The sequence below is a fragment of the Schistocerca nitens genome, chromosome 1, assembly GCF_023898315.1.
Source record: "Schistocerca nitens isolate TAMUIC-IGC-003100 chromosome 1, iqSchNite1.1, whole genome shotgun sequence".
NCBI classification, from domain to species: Eukaryota; Metazoa; Arthropoda; class Insecta; order Orthoptera; family Acrididae; genus Schistocerca; species Schistocerca nitens.
In genome coordinates this window covers 1,058,006,385-1,058,033,975 of record NC_064614.1, presented here as the reverse complement: position 1 = coordinate 1,058,033,975, position 27,591 = coordinate 1,058,006,385, and the positions used below count along the sequence as shown (strand labels likewise).

Genomic DNA, 27,591 nt, shown 5'->3' with positions numbered 1-27,591 from the left:
TGTACTTCCAGTGTCACATGCCGAGATTGCGGACGCCCATCACATCCCAATACTCCATGTGCCCCACCTCCCATCTGTGTCGAGTGCAGAGAGCAACATTCGCCCTGCTCGTCTGACTGCAGGATTCTCCAGAAAGAAAGGAAAGTCATGGAGTATAAGACCCTGGACAGACTGACCTACACTGAGGCTAAGAGAAAATTTGAATACCTGCATCCTGTGCCTATGACATCGTTTTACGCCGCCGCTACAGCAGTTCTGGCACAATCAGCTCCGCCAACCCAGGTCACCTCTAAGAGCCGGAAGACTACACCTGCCCCCTTCATGGTGGGGGCATTTTCCTCCCTGTTGCTCCTGCACCAACTACTTTGGGAGGAACACCCCCCTCCCACCCCTCCCCCCCTCCCCCGCCCTAACCATTGGGACGTCCGTCCCCACTTCTAAGCCAGAGAAGTGTAAGTCCTCTTCGGCTTCTCTCGCTAGGAAGAAGTCCTTTGGGTCACTCCCTTCCCAGGAGAGAAATCCAAAAAGATAACCCCTAAGACAAAGGAAATTGTGGTGGCACCCACACCACTGCTACCTGCAATCGCTGTGGCTGAGGATGGGGTGGAGATTTTGGCATCCACTGAGGACCTAGATCTCTCCAGACTCTGACACAATGGATATAGACTGTTCAGACAGTAAATCTGTGACAGCAGGTGACTCTGAGGTGTAAACTGCCTCATTGAATGTTCCATGCCTTCCCAGTCTCACAATATCATCCTCCAGTGGAATTGAGCAGGTTTTTCCACCACCTGGCTGAGCTACGGCAACTGTTACGCTTTACACCTGCTATCTGCATTGCCCTCCAGGAAACCTGGTTCCGAGCAATGCGGATCCCTGTCCGCCGCGGCTATAAGGGGTATTATAGGAACCATAGCGATTATAGTCGAGTGTCAGGTGGAGTTTGCGTTTATGTCCTAAACTCAGACTGTAGTGAACATGTGCGCATTCAAACCCCTCTTGAAGCTGTGGATGTTAGAATAAGGATGACACAGGAAATAACAGTCTGCAATGTATATCTTCCTCCAGATGGTGCAGTACCGCTGAATGTATTAGCTGCACTGATTGATCAACTCCCTAAACCTTTCCTACTTCTGGGAGATTTTAATGCCCATAACTCCTTGTGGGGTGGTACCATGCTTAGTGGCTGAGGCAGAAATTTCAAAACTTTACTGTCGCAGTTCGACCTCTGCCTCTTAAATACTGGGGCTGACACACATTTTAGTGTGGATCATGTTAGTTACTTGGCCATTGATTTATCAGTTTGTTGCCCAGGACTTCTCCCATCTATCCACTGGAGAGCACATGACCACCTGTGTGGTAGTGACAACTTTCCCATCTTCCTGTCACTGCCCCAGTGTCAGGCGCATGGATGCCTGCCCAGATGGACTTTGAACAAGGCGGACTGGGGAACTTTCACCTCTGCTGTCACCGCTGAATCTCCCCCAAGCATTAACATCGATGTGATGGTTGAGCAGGTGACTAGCACAATTGTTTCTCCGTCAGAAAATGTGCTCCCTCGCTCTTTATGGTGCCTGATGTGTAAGGCAGTCCCTTGGTGGTCGCCGGAAGTCGTTGAAGCAATTAAGGAGCGTCGGCAAGCTCTACAGCGGCATAAGTGGCACCCTTTCCTGGAGCTCCTCATAGCCTTTAAATGGTTCCGTTGCTGTGTTCACTACCTTATCAAACAATGGAAGGAGGAGTGTTGGGAAAGATACGTCTCCACCATTGGGTGCCACACGTCACTTTCCCAAGTCTGGGCAAAGATCAAACGTCTTTTTGGGTACCAGGCCCCCCAGCTGTCCCCGGTGTTACCATAAATGATGAGTTATGTACCGACGCTAACACAATTGTCGAGAACTTTGCTGAGTACTTAGCTCAAGCCTCTGTGTCGGAGAATTACCCCTCAGCCTTTTGCACACTCACAGTGGCTCTCATTCCCTACACGCTGCAGTGAATCCTATAACACCCCATTTACAGAGTGGGAGCTCCTCAGTACCCTTGCACATTGCCCCAGCACAGCTCCTGGGCATGATCGCATCCACAGTCAGATGATTAACATCTCTCATCTGACTGCAAGTGACATCTTCTCGTCATCTTCATCCGGATCTGGTGCAATGGCATCTTTCCATCAAAATGGCAGGCGGGCACCATCATTCCGGTGCTCAAACCCGGTAAAAACCAGCTTGATGTGGATAGCTATCAGCCCATCAGCCTCACCACCATACTTTGTAAGCTGCTGGAACATGTGGTATGTCGGTAGTTGTGTTGGTTCCTGGAGTCACGTGGCTTGCTGGCTCCATGTCAGGGTGGCTTCCGCCAGGGTCGCTCTACCACTGATAATCTTGTGTCTATCGAGTCTGCCATCCGAACAGGCTTTTCCAGATGGCAACAACTGATTACCGTCTTTTTTTGACTTACGTGAAGCATACGACATGACATGGTGACATCATATCCTTGCCACGTTGTATGAGTGGGGTCTCTGCGGACCACTCCCGATTTTTATCCAAAACTTCCTGTCGCTCCGTACTTTCCATGTCCAAGTTGGTGACTCCCATAGTTCAATTCATATCCAGGAGAATTGATTCCCACAGGGCTCTGTATTGAGTCTCTATTTTTAGTGGTCATTAACGGTGTAGCAGCAGCTGTCAGGCCCTCTGTCGCACATTCTCTGTATGCAGACAACTTCTGCATTTCGTACTGCTGCTCCAGTACTGTTGTTACTGAGGGGCACCTCCAGGGAGCCATCCACAAGGTGAGCCATCCACAAGGTGCAGTAATGGGCTCTAATCCACGGCTTCCAGTTTTCAGTCGCAAAGTCATGTGTCGTGCACTTTTGTCGGCGTCGTACCATTCATCCGGGACCTGCACTTTACCTTAACTGTAGTGGAGACATATCAATTCCTAGGACTGGCTTTCGACGTTAGATTGACTTGGCTCCCTCATCTTCGTCAGCTTAAGCAGAAGTGCTGGCAGCACCTTAATGCCTTCTGATGTGTCGGCAGCTGGGCCAACACCTTGTAGATAGAGGTGGCTTAAAAGGCACGCTAGACTAACGCAGACGGGCGTGAAGTACTGGAACAGGATACGTAATTAATGCTATGAAGAAAAGTACGCAGCTGGTATAATACTTATCTTTAATCAATCATTGTGGTACATCGCACAAAGGAGACTTTAATTACAATCACTGTAAGGCTAATGGCGCCTTGCTAGTTCGTAGCCATTAACTTAGCTGAAGGCTATTCTGTCTCTCGGCTAATGAGAGAGAAAGGCTTCGTACGTCTAGTCGCTAGCTCTGTCGTCCGTACAACTGGGCTGAGTTCGAGTCAGTCTCTCGAGACCTGCCTTGTGGTGGCACTAGGTTTGCGATCACACAGTGGCGACACGCGGGTCCGACATGTACTACAGGACCGCGGCCGATTTAAGCTACCACCTAGCACTTGTGGTGTCTGGCTGTGACACCACACCTTCCGTTGTCTGTGCAACACCAATTGGGGTGCAGATCGCTCTATGATGCTGCAGCTCTACAGAGCCCTTGTCCAATCCTGAATTGACTATGGGAGAGTGGTTTATGGTTCAGCAGCTCCTTCAGCATTGCATTTCTCATCCCTGTGCACCATTGTGGGGTTCGATTAGCAACAGGAGCTTTTAGGACTAGTCCGGTGACCAGCGTACTAGTGGAGGCTGGTGTCCCTCCATTGCAGATCAGACGTGCGCAACTGCTCGATTGTGGTTCGTGTGCGGTCCCTTCTCTCCGAACTGGAGTCCTTCCCTTTACCACCTCTACTTGCAGTCTGTTCACGTACGCCTCCATGGTGTAAGCCTCGGCCGCAGCTTCGATGGACCTTTTACATGGCTCTAAGGACTCAGTTAACCCCGCCGCTCTCCACTGTCACTACCTCTCGATTCTTGACATGTACCAGGGCTCTGAAGTTGTTTACACTGACGGCTCAATGGTTGATGGTCACGTAGGCTTCACATTTGTTCATGGAGGACATATTGAGTAGCACCCCTTTCCAGTTGGATGCAGTTTTTTTTCACTGCAGAGGTGGCAGCCATATCTCGCGGTCTTGAGTACATCCGCTTATGCTGTGGCGAGTCATTTCTCCTGTGTACTGACTCATTGAGCAGCCTACAAGCTATCGAACAGTGCTACCCTCGCCACCCTCTGGTAGTGTCCATTCAGGAGTCCATCTATGCCCTGGAACAGTCCCGCCGTTCTGTGGTGTTTGTGTGGACCCCAGGGCACATCAGAATCCCCGGCAACAAACTTGCAACAGGCTGGCCAAACACGCGGAAACCGCTCCTGGAGATAGGCATCTCTGAAGCTGACCTGTGTTCTGTCTTACACCGCAGGGTTTTCCGGCTTTGGGAGACTGAATGGCATAACAACAAGCACAACAAACTGCGTGTCATTAAGGAGACTATGAATGTGTGGAAGTCTTCCATGCAGGCCCCTTGCAGGGAATCAGTTGTCCTTTGCCGGCTCTGCATTGGCCATACGTGACTAACGCATGGTTACCTACTCCATCGTGAGGACCCACCTCAGTGTCGCTGTGGCTCCCAAATGACAGTCATCCACCTCTTGCTGGACTGCCCACTTTTAGCCGCTCTGCGACAGGCTTTTAACTTTCTCAGCACCCTGCCTGTGTTGAGCGACAATGCCTCCACAGCAGCTTTAGTTTTACGTTTTATCCGTGAGAGTTGGTTTTATACTTCTTTGTAGGTTTTAGCGCATGTCCCTCTGTGTTCTCCACCCTAGTGCTATTAGGGTGGAGGTTTTAATGTGTTGCAGAGTGGCTGTCTTTCCCTTTTTATTCTCGTGGTTGAGTAGCCACTGTAATCTGCTTTCATGTTTTACTCTTCTGTTTCTAGCGTCTCTGTTGTTTTCTTGTCCTCTTTTGTTCCTTTTAGTGTTCGTTGCATTCCCTTCATTCTTGTGGCATTTCCTTTCTTTCTGTTTTGTGTTCTATGTTTCGTCCGTTGTATTCTCACACTTGTGGCATTGCTTTATTACGAGCAAGGGACCAATGACCTTGTAGTTTGGTCCTTTCTCCCGCCTTTAAACCAACCAACCAACCACTAGGTGACAGCATCAGTGTATTTTTGTTACCTGGCCATCTTTTGAATATGCAAGACAAATTGATAACTAATGAATCTTTCAATGACTGAGAATTGCTTCAGGCCCTTGTTTCGTGGTGTGGTTCCAAGACCTTATTAGATTCATTATCAGATGGTGAAACATCTGAATGTGACTCATGCTTATCTACTCAGGACCTTCAACGTTATTTGGCTAGAAGGTGTTTTCCCTTCACAGTGCCGAGAGATCTTCACCATTCTATTCATAATACTAGGCAAAAAACCCAATGTATATTGTCGGCTACCAGCCAAACAGCCACACTAATGTGCTGTTCAAACTGCTCCAAACAATTGTGTACGACATTTTTACTGGGCTGTTGAATCGAGGGGTATTTTGTACTTCGGTCGGGCGTGGTTTACAGGAAGGATGATGCAAAACTGTGCCTATGATTGGATTGGAAACAGCAATGTGTCAGTGTTTTTCTAAATGCAAAGTTTCTTTGTAAGTTCTTTGAGGCATACAAAACTGCTTGGGGCCATCCCGTTTTGCTTACCCTGCATGGCTGGAGCTTTAAAGGCAACCTATTGATTTTTTGTAATCAGCTTTCATCTTTAGATGGTTTCAGATTAGAGATGGTACAGCGCGCAATTCCATGTAGGTCCAAGAGAACAGTGTCCCTCAGACCTCTGTGCTGAGTGTTCCACTGTTACCCTGTGCTGTATATTTAAGAGTTTTGGGTTTGGAATAGCTTCCAGTCTGTAACCTTGGCTCAACACCAGCTTTGAGGTACCATCTGAAGGGCCTCAGCTTCAACCCTTTGCCATGCCTTCCACATTTCTCCCATGAAAATTTGACTTGTTCATTTCTATTTCTGTACCAAGATTAATTCTGTCCCAGAACTAGGCTCGGATACCAAGCACTATGTTGTTGTTGCACAGTGTTGAGTTTCTGTGTCTCCTCATTGATAACAGCTGACAGGCTATCCCTTATTCAATAACTAGTTGTTTGTGACACCCTAATGCTGTCTGCTTCCTCATTCTTGGGGTGTAGTTCACAGTACTGTACTCCATATTTTCTGGATCCTAGTCTTGATCAGACTGGCTTATGTTTGCCAGATTTATGGCTCAGTGGCTCCATTAGATTTGAAATTATTGGACCCAGTATGTCATTATGCATTAAGACCAGCCACTGGTACGTTCCAGGCTAATCCCACAAACATTCTCCAAATTCCCACAGACATTCTCCTAGCCGAAGAGGTGATCTTACCTCTTCATTTCTGATGGTACCAGCTCTAGCTCACTTAGGAAATCACCATACGACAATTTCTTAATCATCCCACTAATGTGATTGGTTGATATGATGTATCGTTGTTTATTATGATTCCTATTCATGAGGTGTTGCCATAGTAGGAAAGTATTTTCACGAAGAATATCACAGACATCTTTCGGCACTGTTTCACATCAAATAACTATAAACTGGACAACAAAATCTAAGAGCAAACTTAGGTGCTGCTAAGGGGAACCTAGTCAGTGCAGTTGTAGTGAAATTGTATTTGGAAAAAATTTGAAGAAGCAGTCTCTGTTACATGGCATCATGGAGAAAAAATATCTCTTAAAATTTCTCAATTTTCTGAATGATATTAATTCTAATATAAAGTGCACTATGGAAAAAGAAAAAGGCCAAATTTCATTTTTGGATGTACATGATGGTGTCCATTCCTTGTGTTTTTCCTGGGACAGTCCTGTTTTTTCCAAAATGTTCCACTGTCCTGAAAAATGTTTTTGGGAAGCTCAAATGTTGTGCTCTTTTTAATCCCCTTGGTTAAGGTATTTTACGCTACTGGATGTTTGATTTGAAATTTATTACTGCGTGTTGTGCAAGTGTATATGCTAGGGAGATTCACTTTTTATCACTGGTAGCGGTGAAACTGTAGAATGTACATTGTGCAAATCAAACTTTGCTATTGATGTGGTGGAAAGTGTGACATTGTGAAACACATTAAAACTAAGAAACATTGCATGAGTGCACACGAAAATGCACCTATTGATGAAATACATAAAAGTGAAAAGTATGACAACAGTGTGGCAGAATAATATTGTAAAAAATAATTTGGGATCGTGAGAGCCCATGATGCAAAGGTAAACTTCTGTGTGTATAAAGTTTTATGAATACAGAATTTTTGTTTTTTTTTCCCTTAATGATCATAGGCCTGTTTATGAACTTTCTAAAATTACTTTTTTTTAAATAAAAATGAAATGGATGTCCTAAAGTACATGTACTCAGGAAACTTGATGGGACTTTAGGGCACAGAGTCTGCAGAAAGCCCACTCACATGGGTAGATACCGCTACAGAAATGAGTCACCATCCTCTGCAGGAAACAGAAGTGATCAAAACATTAGTGGACAGGGCTGAAAGAATATGTGAACTACAGTACTTGAAGGATGAGCATAATAAATTATGATCTGTTTTTGGCTGAAATCAGTACTCTGACAAAGAGACCTAGGGCACTACATTCTAAACGTTCTGGAGTTTCTAGTGAAAAATAACCAACTACAGGGAAAGTTTTCCTCCCATTTGCAAAAACAGTCAGGTCGCACCAGCAGAGTATTCAGAAGACATAATATTAAAATATTGTTCAAGCCAACAAAAAAGTTGTCCGAATATTTCAGCACTGTGAAGGGCCTATGCCTCTGCTTTCCACAGCAGGAGTATATGAAATCCCTTGCACGTATGAGCTCATCCTGTACAAGGTTTTCCAGTAGGAATGCTCCTAAAGACCTTCTGCCTACTTCCCTTGGAATGTGCTCACCATGTATTCCCATGCACTCCTAATTGGTTAGTACCCAGACCATGAATTGGAACTGATCAGTCTAAAGGACCCATGACTGTCTCCAGTCAGGAACAGTATTCATTGCCAGCATTGTGTAGTGTTTTCATGGCAGAACTGACAGCTATTAATGACAAATTGATTGATGTTACTACTGTCATTCTATGATACATGCTGTTCACAATCTTCTGTGACCTTATACTACCTCCTCTGTTGTCTTGCTCTGGGTTTCAAGTCAAGTGAGTATCATGGGAAGTCAAATTCACAACTGCTAACATTAGCTTTGAATGATCCGAAGCACAGATTAAGTAGCGGCACAAACAGGAACTAATCACTAAGTGATGTAACATACGGTTGGCTACCAACCCCACTAATACACTCCAGACTGTCAAGGACACTGTGGCTGCATAATGTTTTTGTCCTGTCCTTCCTAGATGGAATCCACTGTCCTATGTCACCTTCATACTGGATTAACCCTTAATTTTATCTTATTTAATGAGGTACCCACACACAGTGATCATGGGGCAAATACGGATAATAGCTCACATCCTGGTGAAACGTCCCCTCCTTCTGTCTCTTCATGCCAAGTGTTCTGGTCTGATTATTCGTATCTAATGTTAGCATAAGATGTACATACAGTGAAACTGGTTTCTTGTTTCCTTTGAGAAAGTGATTTTTATTCTTGGATTTAATGTTTTGAACTGCTTTTGGGGTAGAGGTGGGATGGTCGGAAATACAGTATCTCCCGCCACATGCTGAGACCTGGGGTATTGTGGACTTGACCCACCTATACACATATTGACGTGGTTATTTCCCTCAGCATATTTTGCTGTTGTCAGTCCTACTGATGTTCATAATGTTTTTAGACTTCTTATTTCCCCTGTTATTGATTTTTTGACTAAAAGGAATTATTAATTCTGTTAATTTCATACCCTGCATTGGACGACCAGGGAGTTGGACACAGGGGAGGTGCCTCTCCCTGCAGATGAGCTGTCAGTTCTCAGACCTGTAGATTGGCCCAGCCTCTGTAATTTTATTTCACTTAAAGTTATTTCTAGCATCAATGTTGCTTTCAATACCTATTTTTACCATTGCTACATAATCTTAAAATTTGTTTGATTTCTGGTTGATGTGATGAACTCAAAGTGGACCATGCCCACTGACTGACCAACATACCAACCAGTCTGGAATTTTCCATTCAACATTGAGTCATTCAAAAAAACCAACATTGTGTCATTCCTTCAGAAAATCATTCAATTTCTTACATAATTTGATGTTGCATACATTTCAACTTTGAATTTATTGATTTTCTAATGATTGTTCTGTAAGAATGGAGATGTGAAATAGAAGTATTTAATGCTTTCAGGGATATAGGTGTCACAACAGCTAAAGAAGAAGTCCAAGAGGTCATTGATAAAATTAAAGCAGTAAACAAGGAGAAAAGAAAATCAATAAAAAGCTATGTAACCCGTACTCGGGAATCACTGTAAGTATAGCTACCAATTGCAATACTAATTTTTAATTTTTTTTTAGCAATTAAGAATTATATGCTGTACATAATATCAATACATTTCATTGATCATGAAATGAGTTTTGAGAGGTAGTGGTGGTGAGCTCAAGAAGTTGTTTACAATAGCTGAAAATTAGTTCTAGCTGCTAGTGCTCAGTGTTTGTTTGCAATCCATACTGACTCTAAATTCATGTTGTACTGGGATTTGGCCAATTGTCTTTGTAGTTTTGACTGAATTTTAATCTTCCCGTCTCCCCCTCTCCCCTACCCACTTTCTGTGGATTTATGTATGTTGTTTTAACCAATATTTCTAATATGATCTCAATAAATGCTGATCAGTAGTGGTGGCCCATAAATCATGTATGTACGAATGAGTGTTTGAAATCAGTCTACCAATTTGCATAAGAGTCGGTGTGCAGATAACGGAATATCAAATTGTTTTGATGCAGTTTTAATTTTGGGATCTGAATTGTGCTTCTGAAATGCACCAGTGAGCCAAAACACTGTGACCACTAACATAGTAGTGGGTTGGTCCAACTTTGGAATGAAAAGTAGTTAGTCTGTATGGCATGGATTCTACAGGTTCTTGGCAGGTTACTGAATGTTTGTGGCACCAGACATCTATGCACATGTCACACAATTCCCTTAAATTACTGTCCTGTGGCATGTGTGTGAGGAGCTGAAGCCTGTTAGTGCCTCAGGTCAGTTCCATCAGGTTCAGACCAGGCAAATCTGATGGCCAAGACTTTAATATGAGTTTGATACCATGCTCCTCAAACCACTGTAGCACAATTCTGGTCTTGTGACACTGACAGTTATCTTGCTGGGAGACGACTTTGGTATTGTGGAGGACATATAGCATGCAGGGATGCAGGTGGTCTGCGATGATATTCACATAATCCTCAGCTGTCATGGTGCCTTTGGTTACTACCATAGGTCAAAAGAAAGCTCAGGTGAATGCCGATACGACATAATACTGACTCCCATTGGCATTTGTCCATGGCATTAGGATATGTTTCAAGCAGCCATTCGCATGTTTAATGGCACATCTGGACATAATCATAGAAATGTTCTGACGAGAAACTTTATACATCCAATCGAGTGACATATTTCCATTGCCACAGTGACATTTTATTTAAATGTAAGTAATCTGATCGATAGTGATGGGAGAAACATTCATGACAAGTATTTATCCAGTAATAAATGATACTGTGGCACACATGCCCTTGTCAACAGAGGTACAGAGCTTTTGTTAATGACCATGGCCACAGTGGCGTTTGAGAATCTAGCAGGCACGAAAACTGAAAGAAAAAAAAAAAACTTTAAAGTTGAAAGTGATGGATGATGACAGACTAGAAAAAGGAAAGGTAAGCACTGATACTAAACTTATTATACAAATTGTCTTCAAGAAGTCAGATTTGTTTATCAGAACATTAAGAGAATTGAAATCGGATGTGATGAAGTGTAAACATTTTCACAAATTCTGTACACCAGAGAGAGGTACGCCACGTTGTTGCTATTTATTGAACTGCTTAGTTACACGATAATAGAGCAACACAGTGTACGGACTAAGTCGGCAGCAATACTAATAATTATCTTTTGTAAATAATAATCGTTTGCTACTGTTTTTGTTCTTTTTTGTAAGTAAATTTCATGTACACAAATTTTTTCTGTTAAAAACAATTAAGGTAGTTACTACCCTTGTTGCTAAGTAATTCTCATTTACAAGTCTCATGTACAAACTTGTTTTTATTTCTCCTTATCCAGCATCAAGCCGATCTGAGACATCATGCTACTTCTTCACTTTTCCCATCTTTCCACCATTCTTCTTCTAGAACTGATTTGTTCCAGTCCAGATTCCTTCTTCTTAAACTGGTCTTAATTTAGTCAGACCATCTTGCTGTAGGTCTCCTGCTTTCTGTCAGACTTGGCCTCCATTAGTGTTGCGGTATTCTTCTGTTCTCTTCACATGTCCAAACCATTTTAACCTGTTCTTTTCAGTTCTCTCATTCACCTTTTCTACACCAGTTTTGTTCCTAAAATCTTCATTTCTCACTCTGTCTCTCTTCTTTTTTTCCCTAACATACTACTAAGGAATTTCAATTGACTGGCTGGGATTCTACTTGCCTCTTTGTGTTACTGTCCATGTGTATGATGGATATGTCAGCTGAATGTAAAGTATGTTTCGTGCACCACTTATTTAAACTTCATTGGAACATCCCTCCCCCTCACACACTGGTAAAATGCATTGCTCTATTGCACCCCTTTGCTAACGTCTTCTCCAATATTGCATTCTCTGTTATCACACTTTCTAGACATTAAAAGTTAAACACAATTTCAGTGTCCTGTCCTTAAATATTATGTTCCTTGCCTTCTCTGTTTTCTCCTGGTTACCAACATAGTCATGCTTTTCTCCAGCAGACTGCGTTTGTCTGTATTTCTCATTTATTTATTTATTTATTTTTTTTAGATGTCTACTTGATTCCATATTTTCCTTTTTGAAATGTGCCTACTTTTTCTTCTACATTTTAACTGTTGGTTCCACATACCACATTATCATCAGCAAATAGCAATAACTTCATCTCCCTTCCACTACAAGCTTCCCTTCTCTCTCTCAATTTTATCCATTGTGATTATAAATAATAATGGTGCCACAACATTTCCTTGTCTCGACCCTATAACATTCCTAAACCAATCAGTTCTTCCAACTTGGGTCGGGACATAGCGGAAGCTTTTGTCATAGATCTCTTGAAAAATTTAAGTTGTTTGTTTTCAAACTTCCTTTCGCTCCAAGGTTTCCCTCATTTTTTTCTGGAGACACTATCGAATACCTGCACGAAGTCAAGAAATGTCAGCACCATATCTTCTCATACCCTTAATGCCTTTCCATCAACTGTCTCATAGTAAACATTGGATCTACTGCTAAACTACAATGTCAGAAGCCATACTACTACTCTCCTAACTAGTCTTTCAAATTTTCCTTCACTCTTCTTTCCGGTATCCTCTCCATTATTTTTGCTGCTCGTGATGAATGTGTTCTTTCAATGGGTGTCACATACTGATGTCCCCTTACTTGAATACTGGAATTATTATTCTCTTTTCCATTCTTCAGGCACACATTTGAGTCCATATCCATCTTAGCAATATTTATAACCACAGTAGCCCAGTAGTTCCAGCTGCCTTTATCATCCCCAAGCTAATTTCACCTGTCCTAGATGCCATTCCTGTTTTCATTCTTCTAAGTGCTAGTTCTGCTGGCAACATTGTAATATCTTTCTCCATCTCCCACACCCAGGTCCTCTCGCTGTACCTCTGTTTCCTTTTCACTCCTTTTCACTGCTTTTCAAATGTAGTAGTTTGTCAAAGTACTCTTTCCATCTTTTTGTTACTTTATCTGGTTTTGTTATTAGGTCCCAGTTTTCCCCTTTTTGCCAGATTTGAGTAAGTGCTTTCCTTCCTCTTACTGCTTGTAATTCTATGCAGTGATTTTTTTACCCCCACTAACATCCTTTTCCAACTCTGATGAATTCCTTCCAACGTTTCTTCTTTTCTTCCACTTCTGTTATTTTCTTGCTTGTTTTAGTGGTATACTCTTACTTTCTTCCTTTTTATCTGTGATCAATTCACACCAGACTTTCCTCTTTCTTTTTATTGCTTCCATCACCTGTTCATTTCAGTATGGTGTATCCTTATCCTTCACTCTTCCAGACACTCTGCCACAGGTGTTCTCAGCTGGAAATAAGAATGCCTCTTCGGACTTCTCCATTCCTCTTCCACACTTTCACATTTAGTGCTTGGGATTTAAAATGTAACTGACTCACTGAACTTTTCATGTACACTCCTATCTTTTATTTTCTACACTTTTCTTCTCTCTTTCTATCCGCATTTCTCCCATTTTACCCTTAATCATCTTTGCCACCACTATTCTGTGGTATCCCTCAAAAGCTTCTCTGGGGAGCACTATTACATCCGTAAACTCAATGATTTTGCTTTTCCACAAGAAATTAGTTAATGACTGTTTTTCTCCTTGTCTATCACCACTCATATTACATTTTTGCTATTTTTCTTCCTGAACTACTTGTTGCTCAGTCAAATCATTTCTCTCACAAAAATCAATCAATTTCTTTTCTTCCTCAGATTTTCCTCATGTCTGGGTATACTAGATCCCTCTTTCTTCCCTAATCTTTCCTTCCCATTTGTGCATTTAAGTTGCCCATCGCTATTGTTCCCAGATCCGTAATTTCATTCTCAGATTTCTCTAGGAATTCCTCAATGTTGTTCTCTTTATTTTCTGTCTGTTCTCAATGCTAGGAACAGCCTAAACATACACTGGTAGTAGCTCTAAAATGCCTTTGGGAATGTCGATCTCATTGTAATAATAGCCTGTATGTGGAATGGTATGGGCATTTACAAACTATTTTATCAATAATTAGATTTAGAAGTCTTGTGTTACATTACATTAAACAAAGTCTTTTTAACTATATGTGCTAACTATAATGCAGGACAAGAGTGCAGATTGCTGCTGAATAGCCACAAATGGCAACTGGTACAACGAATGTCAGCGTTATTGTCATTTGAGATGGTACACTGCCCACCCTGCTCCTTCCAGAATCTGGAGTACAGAATTTTTAATCATTATAGGATTTTTAAACAATCCTAGAAGTGATGTCCCATGACTCCACTGAATCTCTCGTTTGGTGAATTGTAGCAATTGTGATAACCAGATAACTACACAACTTTATGATTACCATATAACCACACGGTTTTACAAAAAAATGCGAAGCATCCAAAAGATAGCATTGGAGGTCAGTGTAACTTTGTACTTGCTCACACCTTCGGCAGGTTTGTAAATGATTTTAGTTGAACGTGTAGTGTTGTTACCAAGCCTAGTAGGTTATATAAGGGTCGTTGATTGAACATTGTGAAGAATAGAGAGACATGTACTTGTGTGAGGCTGTGTTGTCAGCACTTGGTCTCAGAGACCTCATTGTTGGTCTCCATTTGGTTGGCTGGTAGAATCATGCAGTGTCCTGATCTGTGGGGCATTTGGATGTGATGCAGGCCCGATAATTGGGCTGCATGGGAATATGAGAGCAGGCATACTCCTCATCGAGGTTTCGGGCATCACGTCTAATCACCGTAAAGGTGAATTACCGAATTGTGCACTAACCACATTGTTACCCTTTACAAATACACCATCCATCTGAGAACAAGTACCGTATTTACTCGAATCTAAGCCGCACTTTTTTCCTGGTTTCTGTAACGCAAAAAACCGCCTGCGGCTTAGAATCGAGTGCAAAGCAAGCGGAAGTTCTGAAAAATGTTGGCAGGTGCTGCCACAACTAACTTCTGCCGTCGAATATATGTAGCGCTACACAGGCATGCTTTGTAGGCACAAAGATAAATACTGCATCAATAAATAAATTTAACAAAAAAGAGGTGGAAGACAAGCTTTTTTTTTCTCCGCCCCGAGTTTCGACCACTGCATTTTCATACATTATCCAATGAAGTAAATACAAATTCCATATTGTTCATCTTCAAATGTAGCAGAATTTCCGTGTACTACGAAAATTTGACTGGCATGACTGTTTGGGATGTTTGTCAATATGGCCAACTCTACGTTCTGAATTTTTTCCTACCTGTGAGAAGAGATGGTAGCTAATAGGAACCTGATGAAATGTGAATCACATGCAGTATTCTCTTCACCATAAAAATAATACGAATATAAACATTTTGCCATGTATTCTTTTGTGTTTGCTGCTATCTCATTTAAATCCTGTCTGCCTAATAAACTACGAAACTAGAGTGAGACAACAGCAAACGCGGAAGAATATACGTATCGTGTCATGTTTATATTCATATTATTCTTATGCTTAATAGTGATACAGTCAGAAATGAAGCACGGCAACTGACTAGATTTTTAAATCTAAGATGACTAATTTCTGTGCAGAATTTGATGAACTAAAGAAGCGGTCGCAAAGATTTTCAAATGGAGAAAATTTTTTTGCCTAACTCTCGTTCAGAACGTGTTCTATCATACGCAGTCTATAATTCGGTTCTTGTTGATCATTATCAAAGAAAGCAGCAGTGTAAGTAACAACAAATGGCAGTCTCTTGCCATTGTTTCGCTAATGAGATGATTCCTCTCTCTCTCTCTCTCTCTCTCTCTCCCCCTCCCCCCCTCCCCCCCTCCCCCCCCTTTTTATTTATTTTTTAATTTTAAAGCTGTGGTAGCGCGCACAAAAGCAAGCCGTGCCGTAAGTGGTGCAGGGCGTAAACACGCACTATCAGAATGCAACAAACAATGCATGACACAGTACAGTAATGCATTTTCAGCTTGTTGTTGTTGTTGTTGTTGTTGTTGTTGTTGTGGTCTTCAGTCCTGAGACTGGTTTGATGCAGCTCTCCATGCTACTCTATCCTGTGCAAGCTTCTTCATCTCCCAGTACCTACTGCAACCTACATCCTTCTGAATCTGCTTAGTGTATTCATCTCTTGGTCTCCCCCTACAATTTTTACCCTCCACGCTGCCCTCCAATACTAAATTGGTGATCCCTTAATGCCTCAGAACATGTCCTACCAACCGATCGCTTCTTCTGGTCAAGTTGTGCCACAAACTCCTCTTCTCCCCAATCCTATTCAGTACCTCCTCATTAGTTATGTGATCTACCCATCTAATCTTCAGCATTCTTGTGTAGCACCACATTTCGAAAGCTTCTATTCTCTTCTTGTCCAAACTATTTACCGTCCATGTTTCACTTCCATACATGGCTACACTCCATACAAATACTTTCAGAAATGACTTCCTGACACTTAAATCTATACTCTATGTTAACAAATTTCTCTCCTTCAGAAACGCTTTCCTTGCCATTGCCAGTCTACATTTTACATCCTCTCTACTTCAACCATCATCAGTTATTTTGCTCCCCAAATAGCAAAACTCCTTTACTACTTTAAGTGTCTCATTTCCTAATCCAATACCCTCAACTTCACCCGACTTAATTCGACTACATTCCATTATCCTCGTTTTGCTTTTGTTGATGTTCATCTTATATCCTCCCTTCAAGACACCATCCATTCCGTTCAACTGCTCTTCCAAGTCCTTTGCTGTCTCTGACAGAATTACAATGTCATCGGCGAACCTCAAAGTTTTTATTTCTTCTCCATGGATTTTAATACCTACTCCGAATTTTTCTTTTGTTTCCTTTACTGCTTGCTCAATATACAGATTGAATAACATCGGGGAGAGGCTACAACCCTGTCTCACTCCCTTACCAACCACTGCTTCCCTTTCATGTCCCTCGACTCTTATAACTGCCATCTGGTTTCTGTACGAATTGTAAATAGCCTTTCGCTCCCTGTATTTTACCCCTGCCACCTTTAGAATTTGAAAGAGAGTATTCCAGTCAACATTGTCAAAGACTTAGTCTCTAAGTCTACAAATGCTAGAAACGTAGGTTTGCCTTTCCTTAATCTTTCTTCTAAGATAAGTCGTAAGGTCAGTATTGCCTCACGTGTTCCAGTATTTCTACGGAATCCAAACTGATCTTCCCCGAGGTCGGCTTCTACTAGTTTTTCCATTCGTCTGTAAAGAATTCGTGTTAGTATTTTGCAGCTGTGGCTTATTAAACTGATTGTTCGGTAATTCTCACATCTGTCAACACCTGCTTTCTTTGGGATTGGAATTATTATATTCTTCTTGAAGTCTGAGGGTATTTCGCCTGTTTCATACATCTTGCTCACCAGATGGTAGAGTTTTGTCAGGACTGGCTCTCCCAAGGCTGTCAGTAGTTCCAATGGAATGTTGTCTACTCCGGGGGCCTTGTTTCGACTCAGGTCTTTCAGTGCTCTGTCAAACTCTTCACGCAGTATCGTATCTCCCATTTCATCTTCATCTACATCCTCTTCCATTTCCATAATATTGTCCTCAAGTACATCGCCCTTGTATAGACCCTCTATATACTCCTTCCACCTTTCTGCCTTCCCTTCTTTGCTTAGAACTGGGTTGCCATCTGAGCTCTTGATATTCATACAAGTGGTTCTCTTCTCTCCAAAGGTCTCTTTAATTTTCCTGTAGGCAGTATCTATATTACCCCTAGTGAGACAAGCCTCTACATCCTTACATTTGTCCTCTAGCCATCCCTGCTTAGCCATTTTGCACTTCCTGTCGATCTCATTTTTGAGACTTTTGTATTCCTTTTTGCCTGCTTCATTTGCTGCATTTTTATATTTTCTCCTTTCATCAATTAAATTCAATATTTCTTCTGTTACCCAAGGATTTCTATTAGCCCTCGTCTTTTTACCTACTTGATCCTCTGCTGCCTTCACTACTTCATCCCTCAGAGCTACCCATTCTTCTTCTACTGTATTTCTTTCCCCCATTCCTGTCAATTGTTCCCTTATGCTCTCCCTGAAACTCTGTACAACCTTTGGTTCTTTCAGTTTATCCAGGTCCCATCTCCTTAAATTCCCACCTTTTTGCAGTTTCTTCAGTTTTAATCTACAGGTCATAACCAATAGATTGTGGTCTGGAAATGTGTTACAATTTAAAACCTGGTTCCTAAATCTCTGTCTTACCATTATATAATCTATCTGATACCTTTTAGTATCTCCAGGGTTCTTCCATGTATACAACCTTCTATCATGATTCTTAAACCAAGTGTTAGCTATGATTAAGTTGTGCTCTGTGCAAAATTCTACCAGGCAGCATCCTCTTCCATTTCTTAGCACCAATCCATATTCACCTACTACGTTTCCTTCTCTCCCTTTTCCTACTCTTCAATTCCAGTCACCCATGACTATTAAATTTTTGTCTCCCTTCACTATCTGAATAATTTCTTTTATCTCGTCATACATTTCTTCAATTTCTTCGTCATCTGCAGAGCTAGTTGGCATATAAACTTGTACTACTGTAGTAGGTGTGGGCTTCGTATCTATCTTGGCCACAATAATGCGTTCACTAAGCTGTTTGTAGTAAGCTGCTACAAACAGCTTAGTGAACGCATTATTATGGCCAAGATAGATACGAAGCCCACACCTACTACAGTAGTTCCTATTTTCCTATTCATTATTAAACCTACTCCTGCATTACCCCTATTTGACTTTGTGTTTATAACCCTGTGGTCACCTGACCAGAAGTCTTGTTCCTCCTGCCACCGAACTTCACTAATTCCGACTATATCTAACTTTAACCTATCCATTTCCCTTTTCAAATTTTCTAACCTACCTGCCCGATTAAGGGATCTGACATTCCACGCTCCGATCCGTAGAACGCCAGTTTTCTTTCTCCTGATAACGACATCCTCTTGAGTAGTCCCCGCCCGGAGATCCGAATGGGGGACTATTTTACCTCCGGAATATTTTACCCAAGAGGACGCCATCATCATTTAATCATACAGTAAAGCTGCATGCCCTCGGGAAAAATTACGGCCGTAGTTTCCCCTTGCTTTCAGCCGTTCGCAGTACCAGCACAGCAAGGCCGTTTTGGTTATTGTTACAAGGCCAGACTGTTGCCCTTGCAACTACTGAAAAGGCTGCTGCCCCTCTTCAGGAACCACACGTTTGTCTGGCCTCTCAACAGATACCCCTCCATTGTGGTTGTACCTACGGTACGGCTATCTGTATCGCTGAGGCACGCAAGCCTCCCCACCAACGGCAAGGTCCATGGTTTCAGCTTAGAGTGACGTAAACACCTATAACAAAGAAAACGGCACTTATCAGATCAAAGCAAAATAAGCAATCGATTCAAACCATACGAAGCACGTGGAAAAGGAAGGGTACCCGTATAAATACGCACGGAGTGCCTGACGCATGGCAGTGGATACCTAATAAAGCTTAACTGCTAAGCTTACGACTCGAACCAAACTACTGTAGCTGTATCGTCATTCATACGATCTAAATTGTGTCTCATATTACAATGGACCAACTTTATTTCGTTTTGGAGGTGCAGCCTAAAACTTTTCTCTCCCCTTGAATTTCAAGTCTCAAATCTCAGGTGCGGCTTAGATTCAGGGATTTTTTTTCCCTTTATTTCGAGTCTCATTTTTCGGGTGTGGCTTAGATTCGAGTGCAGCTTAGATTCGAGTAAATACGGTAATGGACTCCTTGCAACACTGTGTCCTCTGGCACGATTGATCAGGTACTAGCAGCAGCCAGAGTAGAGAACTACTGTAGGCTGCTGTTTACACCGAAACACAAACAACTGTTTTTGGAATAGTACCATGACAGGGAAGCGCGGACTACAGATGAAAGGAGTCACATTGTGGTTCTGCTCTACCCCAGATGACAGTCATTGGCAAGTATGACGGTGGCCTGGGGAGAGATCCCATTCTTCCAAGGTTTTGAGAGGCACACCAATGTTACTCTTTCTGTTATGGTGTGTGGAGCCATGGGGTATGACTTTAGGTACTGAGTGTTAATGACTGAGGAAACTCAGACAGCAGTATGGTACGTTACGAACATCCTGCATCATTGTGTGTTATCTCTCGTTCAACAGTATCGTGGTGCCATGCTAGTCTACAAATGATACTTGCCTCAGTGAACTGCCCACGAGATGTTGAGGTACTCCTCTTGCTGGAAGGATCTCCAGACCTGTACATCTGCCCATGAAAGAGGGTACAGTGGCTTGATGATACTCTTCCCAGCTAAATAATCAATGTATTTAGGTCAGAGAGAGCAGCATTGTGATACCAATAAGAGGGGTCATAATGCTGAGTTCTTTTTAAATTAAACAAAATTTTGTTATCATCGAAGTACCACAATCCTCTCATCCATGAAGCTTCATTTTATTTCCTCCTCCCCTGTGGATGATGCCCTTTCTTGTCAAACAGGGCAGCATTTCTAATCAAAGCACAGGGCACAGCCATGATTTAGGCGTTTTGGGAAGGATGATGAAAAAGATACTGCAATAATAGTAGAGCTACAGGCAGTAGTTTGGACCATGACCTGAGTTGTACATTTAAAGATGACGTCAGGTGCACAATGCTGAAAATGATCTTCACACTAGTGTCACTCTGAGTGATGGGGGAAGTTCTAAATGATGATGCATTGTATAGGCTGGTGGTAATGCCGTGGTTGTTCATTGCGGAGGGAAGAGGGATATTCACTTAAGAGGGTCGATGCTTCGCCCCTCACTATACATGATATGGTCTGCACTCGAATGCTTCAGGTAAGAGGCTACTTGTGTGGCTGATTGCCAAAAGCATTTATTATCAGTCATCCAAATGTCTTCTAGTTTTCCCTGGTTTTAAGGAGATAAATTCAACCAGAAAGCAGAGCTGCAAAATAAATAGTTAAAATTAAAACCTGTACTACCAAATACTGCAACTCCAACATAACCAAGGGTATTAAAGTAACAGTGTTTGGTGTTGTCCATCAAAACATCAGAAGGACCATCAATAAGGAGGATATACTTCTCATACCTATACTGGAAAATGAAAGAGTTATGAAATTTCAGATGATTTGTTGTGCATATTGAAACATCATGTGTAAGTCACTTCAGTTCCAGTGATTTATCTTGATGCATGCCTTATTAATGTTAATGAATTTCGTGCTAAACAGCTCTTTCAATGCTCTGCTACGACAGTCAATCCGAAAACATACAAACATTTCAATGGGCGCTAGTGGAATGTATTTATAGTTCATAAAGTGGTTACAGACACTTTAAATAAGATTATGCAGGCTTAGAGAGTCATTGTTTCAATGTGAATATTGATTTTAAGATAATACTGAACAAAGACATCTAGCTGTACATGATTTGCCTCAGTAAAATTGCTCATGATAATTAAAGGACATCATGTGAAGGGCATTGACTTTTGTGTTTACAGTACTACTACCTTCAGTGGCTTTAAATGTAAAAATGATTGTCACCAAAAACAAATGAAGCAACTTCGAACAGTTATGTACTGATCATGGAAGAAATCTATTGTTTTGCAGCATTGTAGACAATGAGCGAAGAGAGATTTTGAAAAGAATGCTGGTGAGAAATTTATATAGAACCTATGTACAAAGAAAACTTGGCTCTTTCTCAAACATATCGCTGAAGCACTGTGCCTAGTATAAAATTGGAAAAAAGCAAGGATGAAAGAAGAATTTCTGATGTAAAAGTATATTATGCGAGAAAGAGAGAGCTCTATAAAATTCACAGGTCAGGGTAATGCAAGAATTGAAACTCCATTACTACTATTATTGTAAAATCCTCCCGTCTGCTATTACAAAAGGCAAAATTCGTGCAGTATGCTGAAAAAGTAAAAAAACTGCAACATTAAGGCAAATTAGTTTAAGAAACAAAAATATGACCCAATAAAACAGCTCACACAAAATAGCTGTGGCAGACATGGTGACATTTCCAAATCATTGGCCATCAAATTCAATTCTCAGTGTAGCAGCAAATGTTGCACTCATTACTAAACAACCAAACATACATGGATAAGATTCACTTGTGCAGGCACTAAGTGCACAACTGAAAGACAGTTTCAAACATACAGCTCCTAATGAGATACCAGTATTCGCCAGCTCTCAAAAAAGTAGCATTTTATGGCTGTGATTGTATTTCAAGCAGAATATTAAAATCTTGAGCTGAGCTGATATGATTATCTTTGTTATCTTTGCAAGCAGTCAGTGGCTTAGGGCAATTCCCTAACAGACTCAAATATGAGGTTTGTTTAAAAAATTCCGGAACATTCGTAATTTAGTACAAGTGGTCTGTTAGAGCGAAATGCACACTCCTGTGTTTGATGTGTAACTGTTGGAAGTTTCATTGTTGTATGACTGTTAGTTGTTCAGTGCTGTATTGAGCAGAATGTTGTGTCTCACAGTTTGCCAATTTTGAGATGGCAGAGTTTGAGGAGCAACGAGTCTGCATTAAATTTTGTGTGAAACTCGAAAAAGCCTTCACAGAGATACACCAAATGATGCAGGAAGCCTATGGTGATGAGTGCTTAAGCCATACTCAGTGTTGTGAATGGTTCAGATGGTTTAAAAATGGCTGGATGGAAGCTAAAAATGACCCACGTTCAGGGCACTCTTTGATATCTACCAATGATACTCATGTCAGTAACGTCAACGAAATTGTGCATGCCAATCAGAGACTGACTGTCCACAAGATTGCAGAAGAATGGAACATTTCAGTTGGATCATATCATTAAATCCAAACACAGCATCTTGGAATGAATTGTGTTGTCACCAAGTTCCTCCCTTGAGTTGAGACCAGAAACACCTTTGCCTCGCCAGTTTTCGGCTGCCAAGACCTGAGTTATGCATTTCTGCCGGCGACAAACAGTTCACCCTGAGCCGTGGGTTTATCTTGCCGCCGAACTTCTTGCTGTGGTGGAGACACATCGGTTTTTGATGCCCGGTTAACTTGGCTCCCACATATTCGGCAGCTTAAACAGATGTGTTGTGGCATCTTAATGTTCTGCGATGCTTGAGCCACACCAGCTGGGGTGCCGACCGCTCTACCCTCTTACGGCTCTACCAGGCGTTAATCCAGTCCCATCTGGATTATGGGATCCTGGCTTATGGTTCAGCATCCCCATTGTTGCGTGTGCTGGACCCAATCCTTCACAGCGGAATCCGTCTTACCACTGGAACTTTCCGGACCAGCCATGTGAACAGCTTACTTGTGGAGGCAGGTGCCCTCCACTGCAGTTACAGTGCCAACATTTACTGGCCACTTATGCTGCACATGTTTGTAGCTTGCCCGGGCATCCTAATTATCGTCTCCTGTCTCCTCGGTCAGTCGTCCATCTCCCAGAACGTCGGGCCCACTCGTGGTCCGCGTCAGAGAGCTTCTCTCAGGGCTTTAGGTTTTTCCCCTTCCACGTCCTTTCCGGGACCCTCTGCATACGGCCCTGTGGTACGTGCCCCACCTTTGCCTTCAGCTCGAATTGGCACAGGGCCCGAAGGACTCAGTCCCTCTGGAGGCCTTCCACCGTCGCTTTCATTCCAGTCTTGCCACATATCAGGGCTGTGGCATTGTTTACACTGACGGTTCGATGGTTGCTGGTCGTGCCGGTTATGCTCTGACTCTAGGGGACCATTACGAACAATATTCATTGCCGGCTGGCTGCAGCGTTTTCACTGCTGAGCTGGTCGCCATCCTTCATGCCCTAGAGTATATCCGCCCCTGCTCAGGTGAGTCCTTCGTTATCTGTAGCGACTCCCTGAGTGGTTTATGAGATATCAACCAGTGTTTCCCTCGCTCTCGTCTGGTGCTAGCTACCCAGGAGTCCCTCCATACTCTTGCCTGTTGCGACCGCTCTGTGGTCTTTGTGTGGACCCCAGGCCATGTTGGGATACCTGGCAATGAAAATGTTGACCACCTGGCGAAAGAGGCCACCAGTAAACCATCTCTGGACATTGGCCTCCCGGCGACTGATTTGCGAGCAATCTTAGGCCACAAAATTTTCGAACTTTGGGACACTGAATGGCGCAGCCTGACCACACCAAACAAACTCCGTCCTATCAAGGAGACAATGGATGTGTGGTGGTCGTCCATGCGAGCCACTCGCAGGGACTCAGTAGTCCTTTGTTGGCTCCGCATTGGCCACACCCACTTGACACACAGCCATTTACTACACCATGCGGACCCGCCTCTATGTCGCTGTGGGTCGGCTTTGATGGTGGTCCACATTTTGTTGGCTTGTCCACTTTTAACTGTGCTCAGGCAGACGTCTGCGCTGCCTGATATGCTCCCTGCCCTTTTAACTGATGACTCTGCTATGGCAGGCTTAGTTTTTCGTTTTATTCGGGCAGGGGGCTTTTATCACTTAATTTAGGTGTTTGTCTTTTTGTGTTGCTTTTGGCCTTTGGCCTTGTGTGATTTTAATTCCTTTAGTCTCCGCTCAATCTGCATCTTTCTTGTCCTATGTCATCTGTTGTCATGTCCATTGTTCGTTTTTATTCTGTGTGGTTGTTTTTAGATTTTGGAAAAGGGGGCCGATGACCGTAGCAGTCTGGACCCTTTAATCCCACAAACCAACCAACCTACCTTTGCCTCGCAATCTGTGAACAGCTTTTGGATCGTGCAATAGAGAATAAGATGTTCCTTAAGAGAATTGTAACTGCTGAGGAGACATGAGTCTACTGTTATGATGCTGAAACCAAGGTTCAGTCTTCACAGTGGGTTGAGAAAGATTCCCCAAGACCAAATTAAGCTCATCAGGTCAGGTCAAATGTGAGAGCCAAGCTGATAGTTTTCTATGACTTCGAAGGATTAGTTCATCATGAATTCATTCCACAGGGGCAGACTTTTAATCGATGGTACTATAGGGACATGTTGCAATGTGAGTAGGAAATGGTCTGAAATGTGGCAAGACAATTGATGGCTCTTGCATCACGATAATGCACCATCACATTCATCCCAGTTGGTGCATGACTAGCACAAAAAACAAATTCACAGCAGTGCCTCATCCTCTGTACACTCCAGATGTGATCACTGTAGACTTTTTTTTTTAACTTCAAAAGTTGAAAACCCCATTGAAAGGATGAAGATTTACAAAGAGAGAAGAAATAAAAGAAAATTTGCAGATTGCCTTCGCGCTTCTTAAGTAATAATACCCAGTACGTTGTCCTCGATGGTGAGTGTTCATCGGAGGTGAGGGTATCATCTGGAGTGCCCCAGGGAAGTGTGGTTGGTCCACTGTTGTTTTCTATCTACATAAATGATCTTTTGGATAGGGTGGATTGCAATGTGCGGCTGTTCGCTTATGATGCTGTGGTGTTCGGGGAGGAGTTGTCATTGAGTGACTGTAGGAGGATAAAAGATGACTTGGACAGGATTTGTGATTAGTGTAAAGAATGGCAGCTAACTCTAAATATAAATAAATGTAAATTAATGCAGATGAATAGGAAAAAGAATCCCGTAATGTTTGAATACTCCATTAGTAGTGTAGCGCTTGACACAGTCGATTAAATATTTGGGCGTAACATTGCATAGTGATATTAAGTGGGACAAGCAGGCAATGGCAGTTGTGGGGCAGGCAGATAGTCGTCTTCGGTTCATTGGTAGAATTTTGGGAAGATGTGGTTCATCTGCAAAGGAGACGGCTTATAAAACACTAATACAATCTAGTCTTGAGTACTGCTCGAGCGTTTGGGATCCCTATCAGGTCGGATTGAGGGAGGACATAGAAGCAATTCAGAGGCGGGCTGCTAGACTTGTTACTGGTAGGTTTGATCATCATGCGAGTGTTACAGAAATGCTTCAGGAACTCGGGTGGGAGTCTCTGGAGGGAAGGAGGCATTCTTTTCGTGAATCGCTACGGAGGAAATTTAGAGAACCAGCATTTGAGGCTGACTGCAGTACAATTTTACTGCCGCCAACTTATATCTCGCGGAAAGACCACAAAGATAAGATAAGAGAGATTAGGGCTCGTACAGAGGCATATAGGCAGTCATTTTTCCCTCGTTCTGTTTGGGAGTGGAACAGGGAGAGGAGATGCTAGTTGTGGTACAAGGAACCCTCTGCCACACACCGTATGGTGGATTGCGGAATATGGATGTAGATGTAGAAGAGGTGTATCAGGACTGCTTAGGGAAGTGGAAACGGTGTTGGGAATGGTGTATCAATTGCGGAGGAGAGTATTCCAAAGGAGACCATGCACAATAAGTAAAAGGTAAGTGTAAAAATTTTTTGGAGAAAGTTCCTAAATTTTGTGAGCAGACCTCATACTGTATAACAACAATATAGAAAACTGGAGATGAGTCTCTAATTAGAGACCTACTTCATTCTTTCCGATCGTATAGAAATTATTTGAGAATGTGCTGTGTTATAGAATGATGACTAATTTAACTGAGCATAACGGTTAATTTAATTGAGCATAACTTTCATCAGAGACAAGGGCATTCTCGGGAATGCCCCAGGGAAGTGTGATAGGACCACTCTTGTTCTCCGTATACATAACTGATCCAATGGGTGGGGTGAACAGCAACCTGTGAGTGAGTGTTCACTGATGACACTGTCTTGTATGGGAATGTATCGTCATTGAGTGACTGTAGGCTGATACAGAATGACTTGCTCAGAATTTGTTTGATTTGATGAGTAGCAGCTTGCTGTTAATGCAGAAAAACTTAAATTAATGCAGATGAGTAGGGCAAACAATCCCCAAACATTGTAGTACAGTATTTGTGGTATGCTGCTTGACAGTCACATTGATTAAATATCTAGGCATAATGTTGTAAAGCTGTAAGAGGTGGAACAAGCACATGATTAGATAATAGGGAAGATTGTTTGGGAGAATTCTAGGAAAGTGTAGCTCATTTGTAAGTGGGACTGAGCATAGAACACTAATGTGTATGGGATCCACACCAGGTTAGATTAAAGGAAGACATTGAAGCAGTTCAGAGGCATGCTGCTAGATTTGCTACCAGTTATTAGAAATGCTGTGTGAACTCAGATGGGAATCCCTTGGGAAGAAAACTGTGCTTTTTGTGAAGCGCTATGGAGAAAATTTAAGTGAACCAGTGTTTGTGGCTGATTGCAGAACAATTCCACTGTTGCCAATGTACATTTCACACAAGGACAGCGAAGATAAAATAAGACAAATTTGGGCTTGTTCAAAAGCATATAGATCAACAGTTCTCAATGGAGGTTGCACCCACCAGCCTACATAGTCTCTTCACAGCACATGGAAATGATTCCTTATGTGGACTGCTTGTTAAAAAACCATTTCCATTGCAGAACTGTTTACACCAGAGATAAGGTCATACATTTTATTGAGTTGTATGTTTAATAGTTCTTCTGGTGACTGATGTTACCAATGTGCATGGTGGCAACTGAACACACATGGACAGCTGAGGTTAGAATATGTGGAATATATGAATATAATTTTGTGTGTGTTAAGCTTTCAGATAAAAATAAAAGTAGCCTGCCTTGTATGTAATTTGATACATGAAATAACAGAAAAATATTAAAATACTGATTGCTTATCTTTTGAAAATTGCAGACTTAATGTGTCATCTATTGAATCACCACAAAATTTTTAAAAAATTGAAAAAATAATTTATCCATGACTTACAAAAGTATTTCATTTGATATGAATTAAGTTGTTGTTCTTATGGCTCCTCTAAAGTATGGTTCATCAGCATAGAGTTTAAATACCTAATGGTCGTATGGATACTGCTGCGAATTATTT

The 27,591-nt window shown here is 42.2% G+C and overlaps 1 protein-coding gene across 14 annotated transcripts in view; it reads left to right on the top strand.

Annotated features, from left to right (window-relative positions):
* The window catches only part of LOC126197486 (WD repeat-containing protein 76-like), a 400,466-nt gene that overhangs the window by 272,651 nt on the left and 100,224 nt on the right, over window positions 1-27,591 (top strand). For 5 of the 14 annotated variants that reach the window (XM_049934649.1, XM_049934650.1, XM_049934639.1 and 2 more), the window contains exon 3: window positions 9,314-9,433. The exons of the other annotated variants lie outside the window; for them this stretch is intronic. In XM_049934649.1, coding sequence (XP_049790606.1) covers window positions 9,314-9,433 — 120 coding nt within the window. The remainder of the gene's footprint in view (window positions 1-9,313; window positions 9,434-27,591) is intronic. 14 annotated transcript variants of the gene reach the window in all.